The 15,676-nt window shown below is 35.8% G+C and overlaps 1 protein-coding gene across 2 annotated transcripts in view; it reads left to right on the top strand.

Moving 5' to 3' along the window:
* The window catches only part of zcchc7 (zinc finger, CCHC domain containing 7), a 98,422-nt gene that overhangs the window by 48,586 nt on the left and 34,160 nt on the right, over positions 1-15,676 (top strand). For both annotated transcript variants that reach the window (XM_002935880.5, XM_031906686.1), the window contains exon 3: positions 14,734-14,777. In XM_002935880.5, the coding sequence (XP_002935926.2) occupies positions 14,734-14,777 (44 nt within the window). The remainder of the gene's footprint in view (positions 1-14,733; positions 14,778-15,676) is intronic.

The raw sequence follows: 15,676 nt of genomic DNA, 5'->3' as shown, positions 1-15,676 counted from the left end.
CTAATGCCACATGGGACAGGGGCTCAGTTATCAACATTGGGCAAATTTGCCTGTGGGCAGTAACCTATAGCAACCAATCTGTGATTGGCTTTTTTTAGGCAGTTGCTGGTAGAACAATAAATGCAGCAATTTGATTGGTAGCATACTGCCCTTGGGCAAAATTGCCCAGTGTTGATAAATGACCCCTAAATCTGCAAGCTGAGTAACAGCCCCTACACTGTCATCAGCCTTTCCCCATGCCTGCACCTGAAGCCGTTGTGGCTACCCAGTTGCAGACGCACAGAGCAGATTCTGTCCCTGAAACACGTAAGTATGAATACGTTTAGTTATTTATAGTTCAATTTGACAAATACATAGGGAAAATTAATAATCAAGGTATAGTATGTATTTAATTTTACAATGTATGTTATTATGTATTTGTCCTTAAGCAGTCCACTTAAATGGCATCTCTATGCGTACAGCAGCCCCATTGGTGTTATTAAAAATACTGTGGTGTGGATAAGATTGTGAACTGTATTCTTTTTTTCCTGTAAGAGATGCCCTTCAAATGTTCTACCTTCAACAAAAAAGAAAACCAGAACTAGTGCTTTGCAGAATTCTAAAGATAGTGCTAACAAAGCAGTTATTGTTCAAGAAGAATGGAGAATGATGTCTCTTCTGATATTTAAGCTAAAACATTTTAGCAGAGAATAAGAGTTATGTAAATTACAATTTTGCCATTCCAAGCAAAAATCTATTTCCTGCTGAGTCAGGAGGGAACATTGACACTGGAGCTTTTCTTTTTGTACTAGTGTCAACTCTCCTCCTTTAAATTTAGTTGCAATGAACTTGACTTTTGGAAAAAAAATTACTTTCGGCACCGTTTACGCCAAGGAAAGTACCACTTTCTTTTGCAGGAAGATATAAATTGTAATAAATAATGTTTATTGTAAAATAGAACTAAAGCATTCCACTGGCCCCAAGCCCCCCCTCTCACTGACAACTGGCAGTGCTTATCTATGCCCCATATCTCTTTAAGTGACCAGTGGTCCTGGAAAATTACCTTGGGCATTTTTGCTGTTTGAGATTTGAGCTGGGAGCAGCAGTATGCAGGTCTCCACTTCTTTCCATGTTAAGTTATAACAGTTGCCAATTATGCAATTTATAGGGGTGCCAATGAAAGTTTTCTAAATTTACAAAAAAAAGATTGTTCCACTGTTATCTGTGTTTCTAGCAATATTACATATTGTATTATCTTTTGCCCACATTTACGTTAGTACATGGCACAGAATTCAAATAGTGCCACAGCCACATTGAAGGCATTGTTGATTCAAAACATCTGTGCCCTTTAGTTCTGTTAATATCACAATCTACATTTGCTTTTACAATCAAAGCTCAGCTGCACAGTCATGGAGAAAATGTATTCTGTTTGTTTCCAGTGGCAAAACTCCTTTGTCATCTACACAGGCTTTTTTTTTTTCTCTGCCTGTTAGACATATAAACATTGAAAGCATGCTAATTAAAAAGGAATTGCATAAAAAATTGTTAAAAAGTTGTGTTCTGTTGCAAAAACTGGGTAAAAGACACTGGGATCTTCGAAATAGCTTGCCTTTATATAAGCTATATTATGTTGTAAAAAATAAATCCTTGATTTTGTTTGCTTAGAACTAATTCAGGGCCAATTTCCAAACATTAGGAGACACTTCTTGAATTCGTGAGCCTTACATGAATGCCTACTTGTCAATATTAGGGTGTTAAAGGAACAGTAACATCAAAAAATTAAAGTGTTTTAAAGTAATTAAAATATAATTTGCTGTTGCTCTGCAAAAAACTGGTGTTTTTGCTACAGAAAAGCTACTATATAAATAAGCTGCTGTGTAGCGATGGGGGCAGCCATTCAAGCTGGAAAAAAGGAGAAAAGGCACAGGTTACATAGCAGATAACAAATAAACTCTGTAGAATACAATGGCATTTTATCTGTTATCTGCTAAGTAACCTGTGCCTTTTCTCCTTTGAATGGCTGCCCCTATGGCTACACAGCAGCTTACTTATATAAACTATAGCAGTCTTTCTGAGGCAAACACACCAGTTGTAGCAATGCAGGGTAACAGTACATTATATTGTAATTACTTTTATACACTTTCATTTTTTGGTGTTACTGTTCCTTTAAGTACCTTGAGCCTGGTTTGTTATTCATGTATCATTGTATGTAAATGCAGTTATTTCACCTTTATCCAATACCTTGCCATTTACAGCTATGGTGGTTGTTGCTGGCATGACTTCATATTATAGCCACCCCACTGTTTACAAGGCTGTGCATTGACTAGCACTATCTTTAAGCGATACTGATACTCTTCTTGCTAATTTTAAAAACACTTTCCCCTGGACCCAGTTTCATGGAGTTAGTACTATTTTGCCAAAGTTGTTGCATTTTCATAGCTACAGCAGCCCAGAAAACAATTCTTAAAGTCATACTGACACGAAAAAACTACTTTTCAAAATATGAATATACATAAAAAGTTACCTATAGGTTGTGTTGACGGTTTTTCGCTGACAGGTTTGCTTCTGTAAGTAATTGTTACTTGAAGTTCCTAAATCTGACTGTTTTGCCAACCTGACACTCCCTTCTCAGCCTGTCAGTTACAGCTTCTAATGCTAACAGACAAATATGGCTGCCCCTGCATAGAGGAACACAGGGGATCAGACAGGTAATGTAAACGCATCAGGCTGTATTTTAGGGTTGCTCTAGCTCTGCAAATACAATGAATTCATTAAAATAAGTGACAACAAATCCTCAGGATGGCACTGCTTCAGTCTTACATTTTAACACACTGGGGCCGATTCACTTAAGGTCGATAGCGATTATCGCATGCTTTTTTGTGTTAAAAAGCATGTGATAATTAAGTTCCGATTCATCAAAGTCATTTCGCATGCGTTAAGACGCATAGCACATGCGCAAAAAGAAAAAAAAATAGAAATAATACTAACGCATGATTCACAAACACATATGAAGCATTAAACGTGCTAAATATCGCATTAGTCTGTGCGAATATTAACACCTACTTGGGGCAGGCAGAAATTGTGGTTCATGGGCTTTTGGCAACACAACATGGTTACGTGCATAAAATCGTGCGCTAATATGGCACGCGGCGAAATGTATTGCGTGCAGTGGGGAATAATGCACGCAGCGGGAATTAACGCAAGAAAAACGATCATCGTGAGTTAAATAATGCAAAGAACATCGCGTTATTATGACGCATGTTCTTTTAGGGAATCGAGCGTTAAGTGCCAAAAAATAAGAAGCAATAAAATTTTTAATGCATGCTATAAATAGTGCTTGTTTTATTGCCCTTTAGTGAATCGGCCTCACTGTGTCTGTACTTGATTAAAATATTGACATGCTTTATTTTATTAGTTTTGTCCATTCTACACATATTTTCAAGTGCATCATCACAGTGGAAACCAGGGAAGCTATTAATGGTCCGTCCTTATTCCTGTGATAGTTACGTAAGTCAGGAATCCCTACAAACCTGGAAATATTTCATTAAAACTCTGCAGGAAACTAGTAACTTCAATGAACTTTGGTATGTGTTTTGACTAATATAAAACTGGCAGGTGCCCTGTTCTTCCTGTCTGCTTCTTTATTAAAAAAGCATGTTAGCGTACTCTTTGGCAGACAGTCTTGATCGTTCTTAATGTTCTAGCCTAATTGAAATTAAACATAAAGAAAAAAATATATAAAACTTAATATCAAGCAGACAACTAAGTGGAAGTTGATTTATTAATTAACTCTTTCTGTGCCCATTGTTGGCTAGCCTATTCTGTGCATTACCATGTAAAAAAGACCTGGCATAGATTGAAATGCCAACGGGAAATGTAGAAATTGTGATTATGATCGTTTCATGTGAGTACAGTTTTTCTTTTTTACGTGTTCGCATTTTTAATTCACCTAAAAATATTTTACATAATCAGGCCCCTCGTATGCATAACTATTCTTCATTATATCCATAAAACAGACCATCATTTCACAAAATGCTTTCTAAAAAAAAAGCTCCTCTAAAACAGTACTGAAATTTTGTGATTATACAATTACTTCTACAGTGTTCAGTCCTTTTATTTTGTATTAGAATATTTACATTTTGACAAATACAAACATGCAGCATGTGTGAATGGTAAATTTGCTCCATCATGCTATACATAAGCAGTATGTGGAACTACTCAAAAACCATTTAAAAACTCTTATAATGCTTAACTCGTTTTTTTTTTTTTAAAGAAAAATATTGTCCTTGGGGGCCATGTAGGTATTGTTTAGAAGGATAGTTTCATATTAATTTTAATCAGTGGCTTAATTACTTATAAGTGCTTTTGAGATAATAAAATATGGCAAAAGGTCTTGTAGCAGAAATCTGTAGGAATGTCTTCTCCAGTTTATTTTAATATTTTATTTTTATGTAGCTGTTTATAAAGATTTGTATCCTTCATAGTCTCTAGTCAGTCTATCAAGTTATGTATCTTTGATATAGTGAGAGTTCTCCCTAAAGCAGTTTTTTTCCCACCTCCTTCAAACTCTCTTTTGTTATGTATTGCCTTGCTAATCCTTGTGTTGAGCAGTATCAGACATCACCTTTTTTGGGAGCAGATAGTCCACTCTTCCGCTTTCTTTGTCCTAGCGCTCCCTTAATAGGAGAAGTCAACAGGGAGGATAAAAAGAGACTGAAACTTGTATTTAATCAGGGTCAGAGGGGTGGTGTTCAGACTGACGGGCCCACAGGCAGACTTTCCTTTTATGCTTGCCGACACAGATGGCCCAGTAGCATTCATTTAAAGGAGAGAGAATGTGGCCTAGTCAAAGCCATTGTAGCCCAGCATCGTTACACATGAGGAGGGTTGCTAATGGCAACAGACAAGTATCACCAAAACCGTGTGATCACTAGGCTGCACCATTGAAAGCATTGAGTTAAAGCACGGATGGCCTTGCGTCTACTTGCCATGTTGATGCTCATGTGGGATACATTTGGTTTCTTTTATCAAATGTAATTTGTTTCCGGACCCTTTTTCTTTTACCATTCTAGAAAAGGCTAGCAAGGAGAGCATTTTGCCAAGTTAATAGAAAGGCAAACTTTGTGTCCATTATGAATGTAAACTGTTTTATTAATGGCTCATTAAGTAGCTATGTGTCTCTTTCATGAATTTTTAAAATAAGTTTTGCGTTATTCAACTAAAGATGCAGCATATAGTAAAACCTGTTTAATTTATGTTCAATTCTTAGTTTTACTTCAAACAATATTTTTGTCTGCATTGAGAGCACCAAAATACGATTTGGCTTCTGTGCTTGGGTATATAAATTCCCTTACAAGCAGAACATTTTGAAAGTATTTTTTCAGTTATTTGCACATTTATCTGTTGTGTACACACTAGTTTTGCTTTCTGAGGGATAAATAAAATAAAAAGGAAATATTTCAATAATTTTATATGTAGATGTTTCAGTATTTGTCTTTATTATTATGCGCTTTATTTTATATCTTTTAACCTAAAGCCGTATATCTGAAGTTTTATATTAAGTCTTTCTTGTATATTATTGTCCCACAGCCTTTGTTTATAAAAAGGATGTATTATCAATGTGGAATACAAACTACACTGTGAGCAGTGAATTCTACAGAGTTTACTCTTGTTGATGATATAGGGTTACATGCAAGGTATCTCCTGTTTAAAGCATTGGGTATCACCTACAGCTAATGTTCAATATAGAAACATTGGGGGTAGTAACCGTAACTTAAATTACTACTTAAATACACATTTGCTAGGGAGAAAGTTGAGATATATAGCTCTGGAATAACTGGAAGGATGTAGCTTAGCCATATTTTTATATTAAAATATGAGTTGCAGTATATTTAAATACCATTTAATTGTGGCTTTAAAAAGCAGAAAACTAAGTGGAAAATGGTAAATCTGCCTTGGCTGCAATGTAACTGTGCAAGAACTGCTGTTGTGTGTATGAAAAGCAATAGTAATCAGTGGTTTATAATGCCTACTACTTTATTGCAATTACTTAAATATTCCCTGGCAGCTACGTTTAATAGTTTGCAAACATACAACCACCCTGGTTAGGATTATCTATTTAAGCACAATACATACAGCTTGAAAAATTGAGTGATATTTTATAATGATACTCAGCATGGTATACTGATTTTCTCATTTTAGGGTTGCTAACAAAATCGGTTACAGAGCCATGCAATATTATTATCCCACGGTAAACTGGAACTACAGTCTTTTCTTAAATGTAATATCTTCTAATGTTTGCAATGTTCTCCATTGGTTATTCCTATTTGTTTGTTTGTTGTTTGCTAAAATGATCCAAATTTTATATTATGGTGCAAATGAATGAATTTTGATTTTTTGTTTTTTTCATTATGGTCATCCAAAGAATAATTAAAAGATCTTATAATAAGCCATTTTCTGAACCAAAAAATTGCTTGGCCTTAATTAAATTCCAAAGAAATGATTTAAGGTGTTTATAACCCGCTGCTTTTATATAAATTATATATAACGACTGCATGTTTTTAAAAATAATGCTACCTTAATTTTATTAATACAACTTTTTTTTTTTTTTTTAAAAACTTGAATATTTTGGGAAATACGTTTATTTGTGTGCTTTGCTTTATAATTGAATCTTTCCTTTATTAACTTTTTTGCTTGAGCCGATGATCCAGAGCAGTGTAACTTGTTTCTTCTTTATGCGTTTTTTATTTTTCCAGACAGACATTTTTCCCTAGGGTGAAACAAAGGTTAACTGAAATTTCCTCTGTTCTATACCTGAACAAATCAGCAGTTTGAAGAGGAAATCCCATTGATGGGTAGAAAGAGTGACAGACCCTATTTAAAGAACTCTCCCAACTCTGTGGTAGACGAAGCATGCCATGAATTTAACTCTTCCTGTGGTCTTTATAGCCAGAGTTGTAACCACAAAAAGAACAGATGAAAAAAGTAACACTTTTTTTATCAGCAATTTTCAACTTTAATCATTCCAGATATTTTTATTAATATACTAATGTTTTCGTGAAAATGATGTTACAACTTTTACAATTGAGCTAATTAAGTGGCAAAAAATATATAAAAAAAAACATTTATCTTAAGGCTTATAGATTCGTGTTTTCTGCTTTATTTTATGAAGTTTTATACGTTTTCAATTGATTGTTTTCCTTCTAAACTATAAGTACTTAAAGGAACAGTAATGACAAAAATTGAAAATAATATTTCAAGTTTGGATATGTTGATCAAGCAACTACTAATAAACTATTTATTGACAATAAATTTTCTATTTTACATGAGTAAAGTTTGTCTATAGGCCTATAGAAAGCCCATTGCATGACATTCAACCTCTGTAAGGAAAAAACATTGTATTCGACATGGCTTATCTGCTATGTAAACATGTAGCTTTTTACCCTGCTCAACTTAAATGGCTTTCACAGTGGCTGCAAATAAATAAGCAGTAGTATCGTTTATGAAGCAAACATGCATTTTTACCAGTGCAGGGTGACCGTACATTATATTTAAACGATTATAAAAAACTTAATTTTTTTTTGTTTTACTGGTCCTTTAAAAACATATACGGTGATGCTGTCACTACAGTTTAACAATAGTGTTGCTGCTATGAAGCCCAAAAAGAAATTATTTATACACAGGAATTTTAACAACACTTAGGGGCACATTCATCAAAGTACGACAGGTCCAAATACAAAAAATTAGTATTTTTGTTTTTAAGGTTACAGCTCTTGCTTATTTTCTGCGACTTTTTCGGACATTTGCGTAACTTTCTTTGTACTTTGCGTCAAAAAGCGCAACAATATCGTATTGTTGCACTGAGTACGAAAGTTTTGGATTCATTCAAGCTTCGGTATTGTGACTTTCCTTGGGCCAGGTTGGAGCTGCAGAGTGCCATTGAGCCCTATGGGAGACTTTCCTTGGGCCGGGTTGGAGCTGCAGAGTGCCATTGAGCCCTATGGGAGACTTTCCTTGGGCCGGGTTGGAGCTGCAGAGTGCCATTGAGCCCTATGGGAGACTTTCCTTGGGCCAGGTTGGAGCTGCAGAGTGCCATTGAGCCCTATGGGAGACTTTCCTTGGGCCAGATTGGAGCTGCAGAGTGCCATTGAGTCCTATGGGAAGCTTCCAAAATCCTGCACAGAAGGATCAAAGTCAGAAAGGTTTTCCTGCAGTTTACGATCTTTCAGATATGAAAAAATCATTGATTGAATTGAGAATAGGCCCATTCAGTATACAGCCTTAAAACTGAAGGCAGAATATAGCCTATAGATTATTATCCATGACATAAGCAATATTACTGTATATGGGGAAGTGAATTATATATAACAGATTAAGCAAAGGAGAAACTACAAGTGAAAATATATACATTTTTGCCTAGAAAATGTTGCCAAATGTTTTTTAGAGCATGCCTGCCTTTTCCCTGCAAGATAGGCAGTAGGGTGTGAATGGATGGAATGTGGGGTGAAATTCTACTATCTTTCAGATACCTTTTACCTTATATGTCATGCTTATGAAACCATTCCCTGCCTGTACAGAGTACTGTTACTCCTTACCTGATGCTTGTCATTTGTAAACTGTTAAATAATAAGGGGCCGCAGAGGGGCAACAAGCTAACATATCTCTAAAAATCAGGAACAGATTAGTAATAACAATAACGCAAACATGGGCCCAAAATAAAATGATTATATGGGATATAAAGGCATTTCCTGCTTCTCACTGACATTAAAGAGAATCACTACTGGTTGACAAAACCTGTAGTTATCACCTGGAAAAAAAAAAGATACCAGCACATTTTCAGATTATAATTGCAGTTGCTGAGCTACCTTTGGAACTTCCCCTGGCCTGTGCACACTTGTGATGTGGCCGTTTCATTACTTTTAAATTGCGGTGTGCAATAGGTTTGTAGCTAATACTCATTATAACATTTATAGCTACACCATCTGTAGCCAGATATGATTATTAGATTTTTATTTTCAAATTCAAAGGTTAATTTAATCGCCTGTGTAAATGGGAATGAAAATCAAAATATTTGTGTGAAAAGGTCCTGTATATGAAACAGAGGTCATAGGGTTGATTTTCTAAATAGGCACTAAATAATATCAGTAGAAAGCTTTTCATTTTCATATAAATATATATGAATATATAGCAGTTGGTCTCTCTTTGGGGAGGCTAAACCTCTCTAAATCGTTATTCTCCGCCTATAATTGCACCAGTGCAGTTACCCATAGCAACCAGTTAAATGGCTGCATTAATTTTCTAGCTTTCAGAAGCATGATCAAGACTAATCACTGATTTGTTGCATTTCTGTGCCTTGTATTCTCTACTATCTAAATCCACAACACCTCCTAAAGATTGAAGGAAGTGCCCATAGAACTTGGAATTTGTTAGCATGGTTTTTTTAGTGGTATGGAAAACCAGTTTACCTGTTTTAAAAGGGAGATGGTCAATATTCATTCTTTTATATGACCATATATTAAGTTGTACAAATGTACATTTTAACTCTCTTTATAGGATGATTTTTATAATTGCAACAATTATCAAAATCCTGTGACACTTGTATATATTTATATACATATATGCTGCAGATAAAAAATATAGCAGCTGCACATCATTGTATATTTATTTAAAATTTATTTGGATCAATGTACATTCTCAGTTTAGCATGTATGTGTTTATATTATGAATATTTACTATATATGGTTCCCTCCTGTTTAGTAGACTGGCTGTAGCGTATTTTTGGGGGTTATTTCTGGTACATGCTCAGAAAGCATGCCCCAGTGCGCATGTTCTATTTCAATGATGGCTGTGGAAGCTCTGACAGGAGATGACTGCCTACCACGATGCATTAGGCCATAAGGTATAGGACCCCCTTTAAGAGTTTGGGTGATAAGATTGGGTATAGGGCCTTGTACAATAGGTTTAAAATTGCCTGCCTTTCCTTTTAAAGGAAATCTGTACCCTTGAACATTGTAGGTCTCTATAATAATATGTTGCATAAAACACCCCATATGTAAAACACTGCTTTATCTAAATATCTGTTTTCATAGAAATTTACTTTTTCAGCAATATGTGCCACTGGATAAGCCTAAGTATAAAATTGCCATTTTAAGTACTGAGGGCCACCACCTGGCATATACAATTCACAGGGTACCCAAACAAACCAAGGCAATGCATACTAGGTTATATTAGCCAATGAATTGACAGAAATCTGTATTTTACTTGCATACTTCTTCCTGTCAGGGTTGCATTATTTCTGGTCAGGTGATCTCTAGGGGAGCACACAGACCATCACAAAATGGTAGCTCAAGGTAAACCTACATAAACGGACTATATTTACGAATATATCTCTCTATTGGAAAGTTTCTTAAATAGGTAAATTTTTAGAATATAAATCTAATATCTGTGGGTTAAGTATTAATTCTGGGGATGTAGTTTCTCTTTAAGTCAGTTGTTGTGCTAAAGTTATGACTAGCACAGAAAGCAGAATCATGTTGTAAAATAACTGTAATAGAGCCACTCATTAAAAATAGAAGCTAAATTGAGTATTTCTATGTATTAAAAAATTGTCAGTGAGATACTTATTGGCTTCGTAAAAAATACATAATATGAGCACAGTAGATTCCCCTTAGGACCCTCTTCAAGAATATATGTGTCTTTCATTTAAACTTGTATATGTGTGTTTCATTCTGCTGGTTATAAAGTATTCTGTTGTTGCCACAGTGTTGACAAATACTGTAGGTTAACATATTGTAAAGGAAAAGATAAAGTAATATTAATAATCTCACTGTGAATATGTTTTTGAAAGGGCAACTTTTAAAGGTAATCACTACAATAGAAGTATTTCACCTGTCCAGTCCCATATGCAGTGGATGCTACTCTTGGTCAATAATAGTGTAACATGGCACTAAATGACTATGATAACTGATAGGCCTGTAACCAGCATATTTGGACTCGAATAGTTGTCAGTGTTGAATTCTTACTGATTTCCTCAATTTCTGGCTTGCTTCTCTCTTGATGCGCAAAGCACAGCAGGCGCTTCTCACGGTACATAAATATACTCTGAGTGGAAAATCGCTGCTTTTACAGGTCTAGAGCAACCCATCTTCTTACATGATTTGTTATTCTACTGCAGTCTCCCTGGGATCTAAACACAAAAGTTTATATAAGTTGCTGAATCTTGTGCTTTTCATGAATTTCTGACCTTGGCCAGCAGATTGCAGTCTTAATGGCATAAGACTGTATGCTAAAGATGTTCTTTTCTAGGTCTTAAATTATATTATCAGTTTCTGTGAGGTGCATCAGTTAGACATTAGTTTTAGAAAAGGGTATTCGGGTATTCCTATTTCCTTATGTTTTTTGGTGGCAGTTGACCTTTCAGAAGAATGTGATTGAAGTATGCGTCAGTACTATTGTATTAACGAATTGCATTGCCTTTAGAATATTAGAAATTGGCCTATATGGCATAGAATCATTCACGCTTAATTTTAATTAAGTTAAAAGGGATACTGTCATGGGAAAACATGTTGTTTTCAAAACATGTAAGTTAACAAAGCTTCTCCAGCAGAATCCTGCATTGAAATGCATTTTTCAAAAACACAAACAGGTTTGAAATTTCACATGGGGCTAGCCATATTCTTCATGGCCACAGCCATGTGACCTGACACACACACTTTACTGCTGGGCTGCAAGTTGGAGTGATATCACCCCCTCCCCCCCAGCAGGCAATCAGCAGAACAATGGGTAGGTATCAAGATAGCAGCTCCCAGCTGATATGAAAATAATGCTCAATAGTAAGAAATACAAGTCTGGTTTGTGACTCCTCCAGTTACATGGAAGTAGAAGAAACAACAGGTTACCTGAAAGCAGTTCTAATGTGTAGCACTGGCTCCTTCTGAAAGCTCAGACAATGCATTGAGATGGCTGCCTACACAACAATATTACAAAAAAAAAAAAAAAAAAATACCGTTGTTGGTTCAAGAATAAAAGGTAATAAATGGTATGCAAATAGTGTAATTTGAGAAATTAAAGTACACCATAAAAATCATGACAGTATCCCTTTAGTAAAAAAAATATATACGTAAGCTTAGCAGTTGAAAAACAGAGGTTGTTTTCTGTAGTCGGGGGGGGGGGGGGGGTGTTGGGGGTGGCTGCATAGCCTTGTTGACAAGTCAGAGGCAGTGATTTATGCTTTCTTGGTTTTGAATGTGGCTATTCGAAATTGTCAAGTAAAAAGTACCATTGTGACCTATTCCCTTCATGTTTGTGCATAAGTTGGTAGGTGCCACTCAAAATTTGATCCCTGTATCTATTATATTTTTTTAGGGAAAAAATTGGAAAACAACTCTGAGTTATTGTTTAATCATGTTTGAAATCTGTACAATGCGAAGGCATCCATACCACATCGCCTTTCTTAGGCCTTAAGACTTGGAGTTATTGTAAAAATTGTATAAAATTGTTATAATTTTTGTTCGGTTTTTATTTTCAATCGTTTTCTTAAGTAGTGTATCTTCTACTACATGTATATATTAAAGTGAACAAGCCCTATTTATTAGCGATTTTACATTCACTTAATTTTTTACTGAAAGTTATTAAAACATGTCCCAATAGGATACACCATCTCCTCCATGCCCCAAGGCACTAATAGAGGTTATGCACTAGTGACATTTCTAGTTGTGACAAACTGTAGTGCAATGTTACCAGTTGTTTATCACTCATATCTGTCTCCCAAAGGCTCCTTGAGGGCTGATTTATTAACATAGGTGGACCAACAACTGCAGTGGTGCACTTTAGCATCATTGTTCGTAATTTAGCCCCAGAGTATTGGTCAGATAATTTAGTTGAAAATGGCCAAATTGAATAAACATATTTATTCATGTGTAGCCTACTGTAGATAAAGGTATGAATTAACTATAAGTTAAGTTGTTTGGGATTTTTGGATTTTTTTTAAATTTTTGTTCTTATTACAATTTGTAAGAATGCTATTGTAGTGTGTTGTTAATATAAGCACAGTAGTAAATATGTTAAATGCCTTTTCAAAACTTGAACAAGGCATCACGATTTGCCATTAATTTAACCTTGTGTATATCATGGTATTAGGACAACAATTATACAGGGTTAAAGCGTTTACATTACAAAAGCACAGCGTGGCTTATACGAGCGGCATGTGTCAGAGTAAAAGTGCGCATGGAGGAATGTTTTTGTTTTTAATTTCTTTTGTTTTGAGTAAGTGACATGGTCTATTTTGGGGGTATTTCACATATTCGACTAATTAGAACCAGTCAAAAGCTCATGTTCCTGGAATTTTAATTCCAAAACAAAGTTGTTTATTTGAATAGTGCATTGTAACTATGTAGCACCCCATTGTTTTAACATGTTCTCTCCTTCAGTGATTACAAGAGGTCACTGCCCGCAATTTACACAGTCCTCTGTCTCTAACTCTAATGCATAATCATGTGAATTAAGCATTGCAAACAGTTTCTTGGCAAGCATGTGACACTGCGAACGGCATGATGGTACTGTTCAGTCCTAGCTTGTGCTGTACGTTGTCATTATTTCCATTAGTAGTTGCAAAAGAAAGGTCAGAAGGACATTGTATGTTTATAAGACAACTTTAAAGAATTTAAATATTGGAAATTTTTATATTTTTAGGGGAGTTAAAAGTCTATTTTAGACCTATTCCCTTTTTGTGTATTTATACATTGAGGAGTACCATATAAATACAGACCTTTGTATTGTCTTCTTTCCTCTTGTTTGTGCCTTCAGTTTGTTTTAAATTAAATAGGTTATTAATGTTCATGTGCTTAATTTTATACTCTTCAAATGCTCAGTTTCTGTCCACTGTGCATGTACAGTACTAAGCAATAAACATTATGTTCCTTTATGTCTTTACAGTTTGTGTGTCCTTGGCTCCTCTTTTACCATTTAAAGCTGGGTTTACTTGGAAGGGTTGAACTTGATGGACTCTGGTCTTTTTTCAACCCTATGTAACTATGTAATTTACACACATGCTCAGTTTGACACTTTGAGATTGTGAATTGGGCACTGTTGGATGTTTTGTAGTACATATAGAGGATGCTAAGTCTGAAGGGGCTAAAACAAACCCTACAAAACCTTGAAATGTAAGAATAGTCAAGAAGGATCAGTTTTTATTTTCCAACTTTGCTCTTTCAGCACCTCTAGGGACCTAACAAACACAGAAACATATTTTAGACCTTTGGTTTTTGTTTAAAGGCGAAGGAAAGGCTAAGTCACTTGGGGGTGCCCCCCCAGTGACTTTGATCGCTTACCTTTTTACCCCGGGCTGGTGCTCCTGTTAGTCGAAAACCGCACCAGCCCGGGGTACCTGCAGCGAGTGTTTCCTCTTCCTTATTTCGTCTGTCTTCGGAATCCTTGGGCTGGCGCATGTGCAGTAGAGTGAAAAAGCCAATTTGTTTGTTAAAGTTCGGCTTTTCACTCTACTTCGCATGCGCAAGTGCGCGAAGATGGAAGAAGGAAGAGGAGACGCTCACAGCTACCCCGGGCTGGTGCAGTTTCCTCCTAACAGGGGCACCAGCCCGGGGTTAAAGGTAAGCGATTAAAGTCACTGGGGGGTGCCTAACATTTTGGCACCCCCAAGTGACTTAGCCTTTCCTTCTCCTTTAAAATACGCATAGATTAATACTATTTGTTTTAGTAGATTTCAGGTTGATTCTAAGCAACGTATTTGTTTTATAGGAGAAAGAGGAGCAGAATGGTCCATCAGTGAAAAGGATTCAGAGGTAAGAATAACCAGTGTACTCTTTAAATGGTTCTGTAAAAATCATATTGTAGTATATAAGCACTTTCTATTTTCATATAAGCGATGGGTGCTCTGAGCAAGAGAAAAAAGGTGGTGTCCAAAAAGGGTTAGAAATAGAATGCTATGTATGTATTAGCTTTGTGTCCTGAATTTTAGCCTTTGTGTTATCCTAGTGCCCTCACAGCAATGTTATCTTTTACCTATAGTATAGGTAAATATTTTAATAGAAGAAAATCATTTGGTCAATAATTTCAATATCATATAAAATTGCAGGATCATTACAGCTACTGTTTAAATGACGTGTACAGTCTATATCAGTGGGGGATACCAAAATGTTAGTCGCCCCCCAAGTGAAATAGATTGCTAATGTTTTCCTTGGGCCAGTGCTCCTTTTAGAAAAAAAACTGCACTGGCTCATGGAAAAGCTACCTAAGTACTGCGCTGGCATCTCCTTACCTGAGATCTTCATCCCTTTGGTGTTTTGCAAGTAGATCACGCAGGTTTACTCTACTGCGCATGCGTGAACAAGGATTGTCGCAAACTTTTGGCATCCTCCAGTGAAATAGATTTTACATGTCCTTTAAAAAAGTAGTATGCCAGCACCCAATTTATCTTTCACTATGCTATTTTGATTGCTCAGAAATGGGTATTATTCTGTCTTAAGAATTTAATAATTGCCTGCAACATTTGTGTCAATGTCCTAGTCGCTGTTTTTCCATTCTTTACAGGTAAAAAGTACTATCAAAAGTTTGTTGCTTTATAAATAACTTATTTGAAATGTCTGTGGTTTCTAGGTACTTTTCAGCTTAAGTTGTCGATATTTTCAGAAGTAGAAAGGCTAAGATGAGAAGGCCTTGGGTAAACCAGCTATAGTACGGG

The sequence above is a fragment of the Xenopus tropicalis genome, chromosome 1 (genome assembly GCF_000004195.4).
Source record: "Xenopus tropicalis strain Nigerian chromosome 1, UCB_Xtro_10.0, whole genome shotgun sequence".
In the NCBI taxonomy this organism is placed as follows: domain Eukaryota; kingdom Metazoa; phylum Chordata; class Amphibia; order Anura; family Pipidae; genus Xenopus; species Xenopus tropicalis.
Note: the sequence above shows the minus strand (reverse complement) of the source record. Positions and strands in the feature narration are given on the sequence as shown.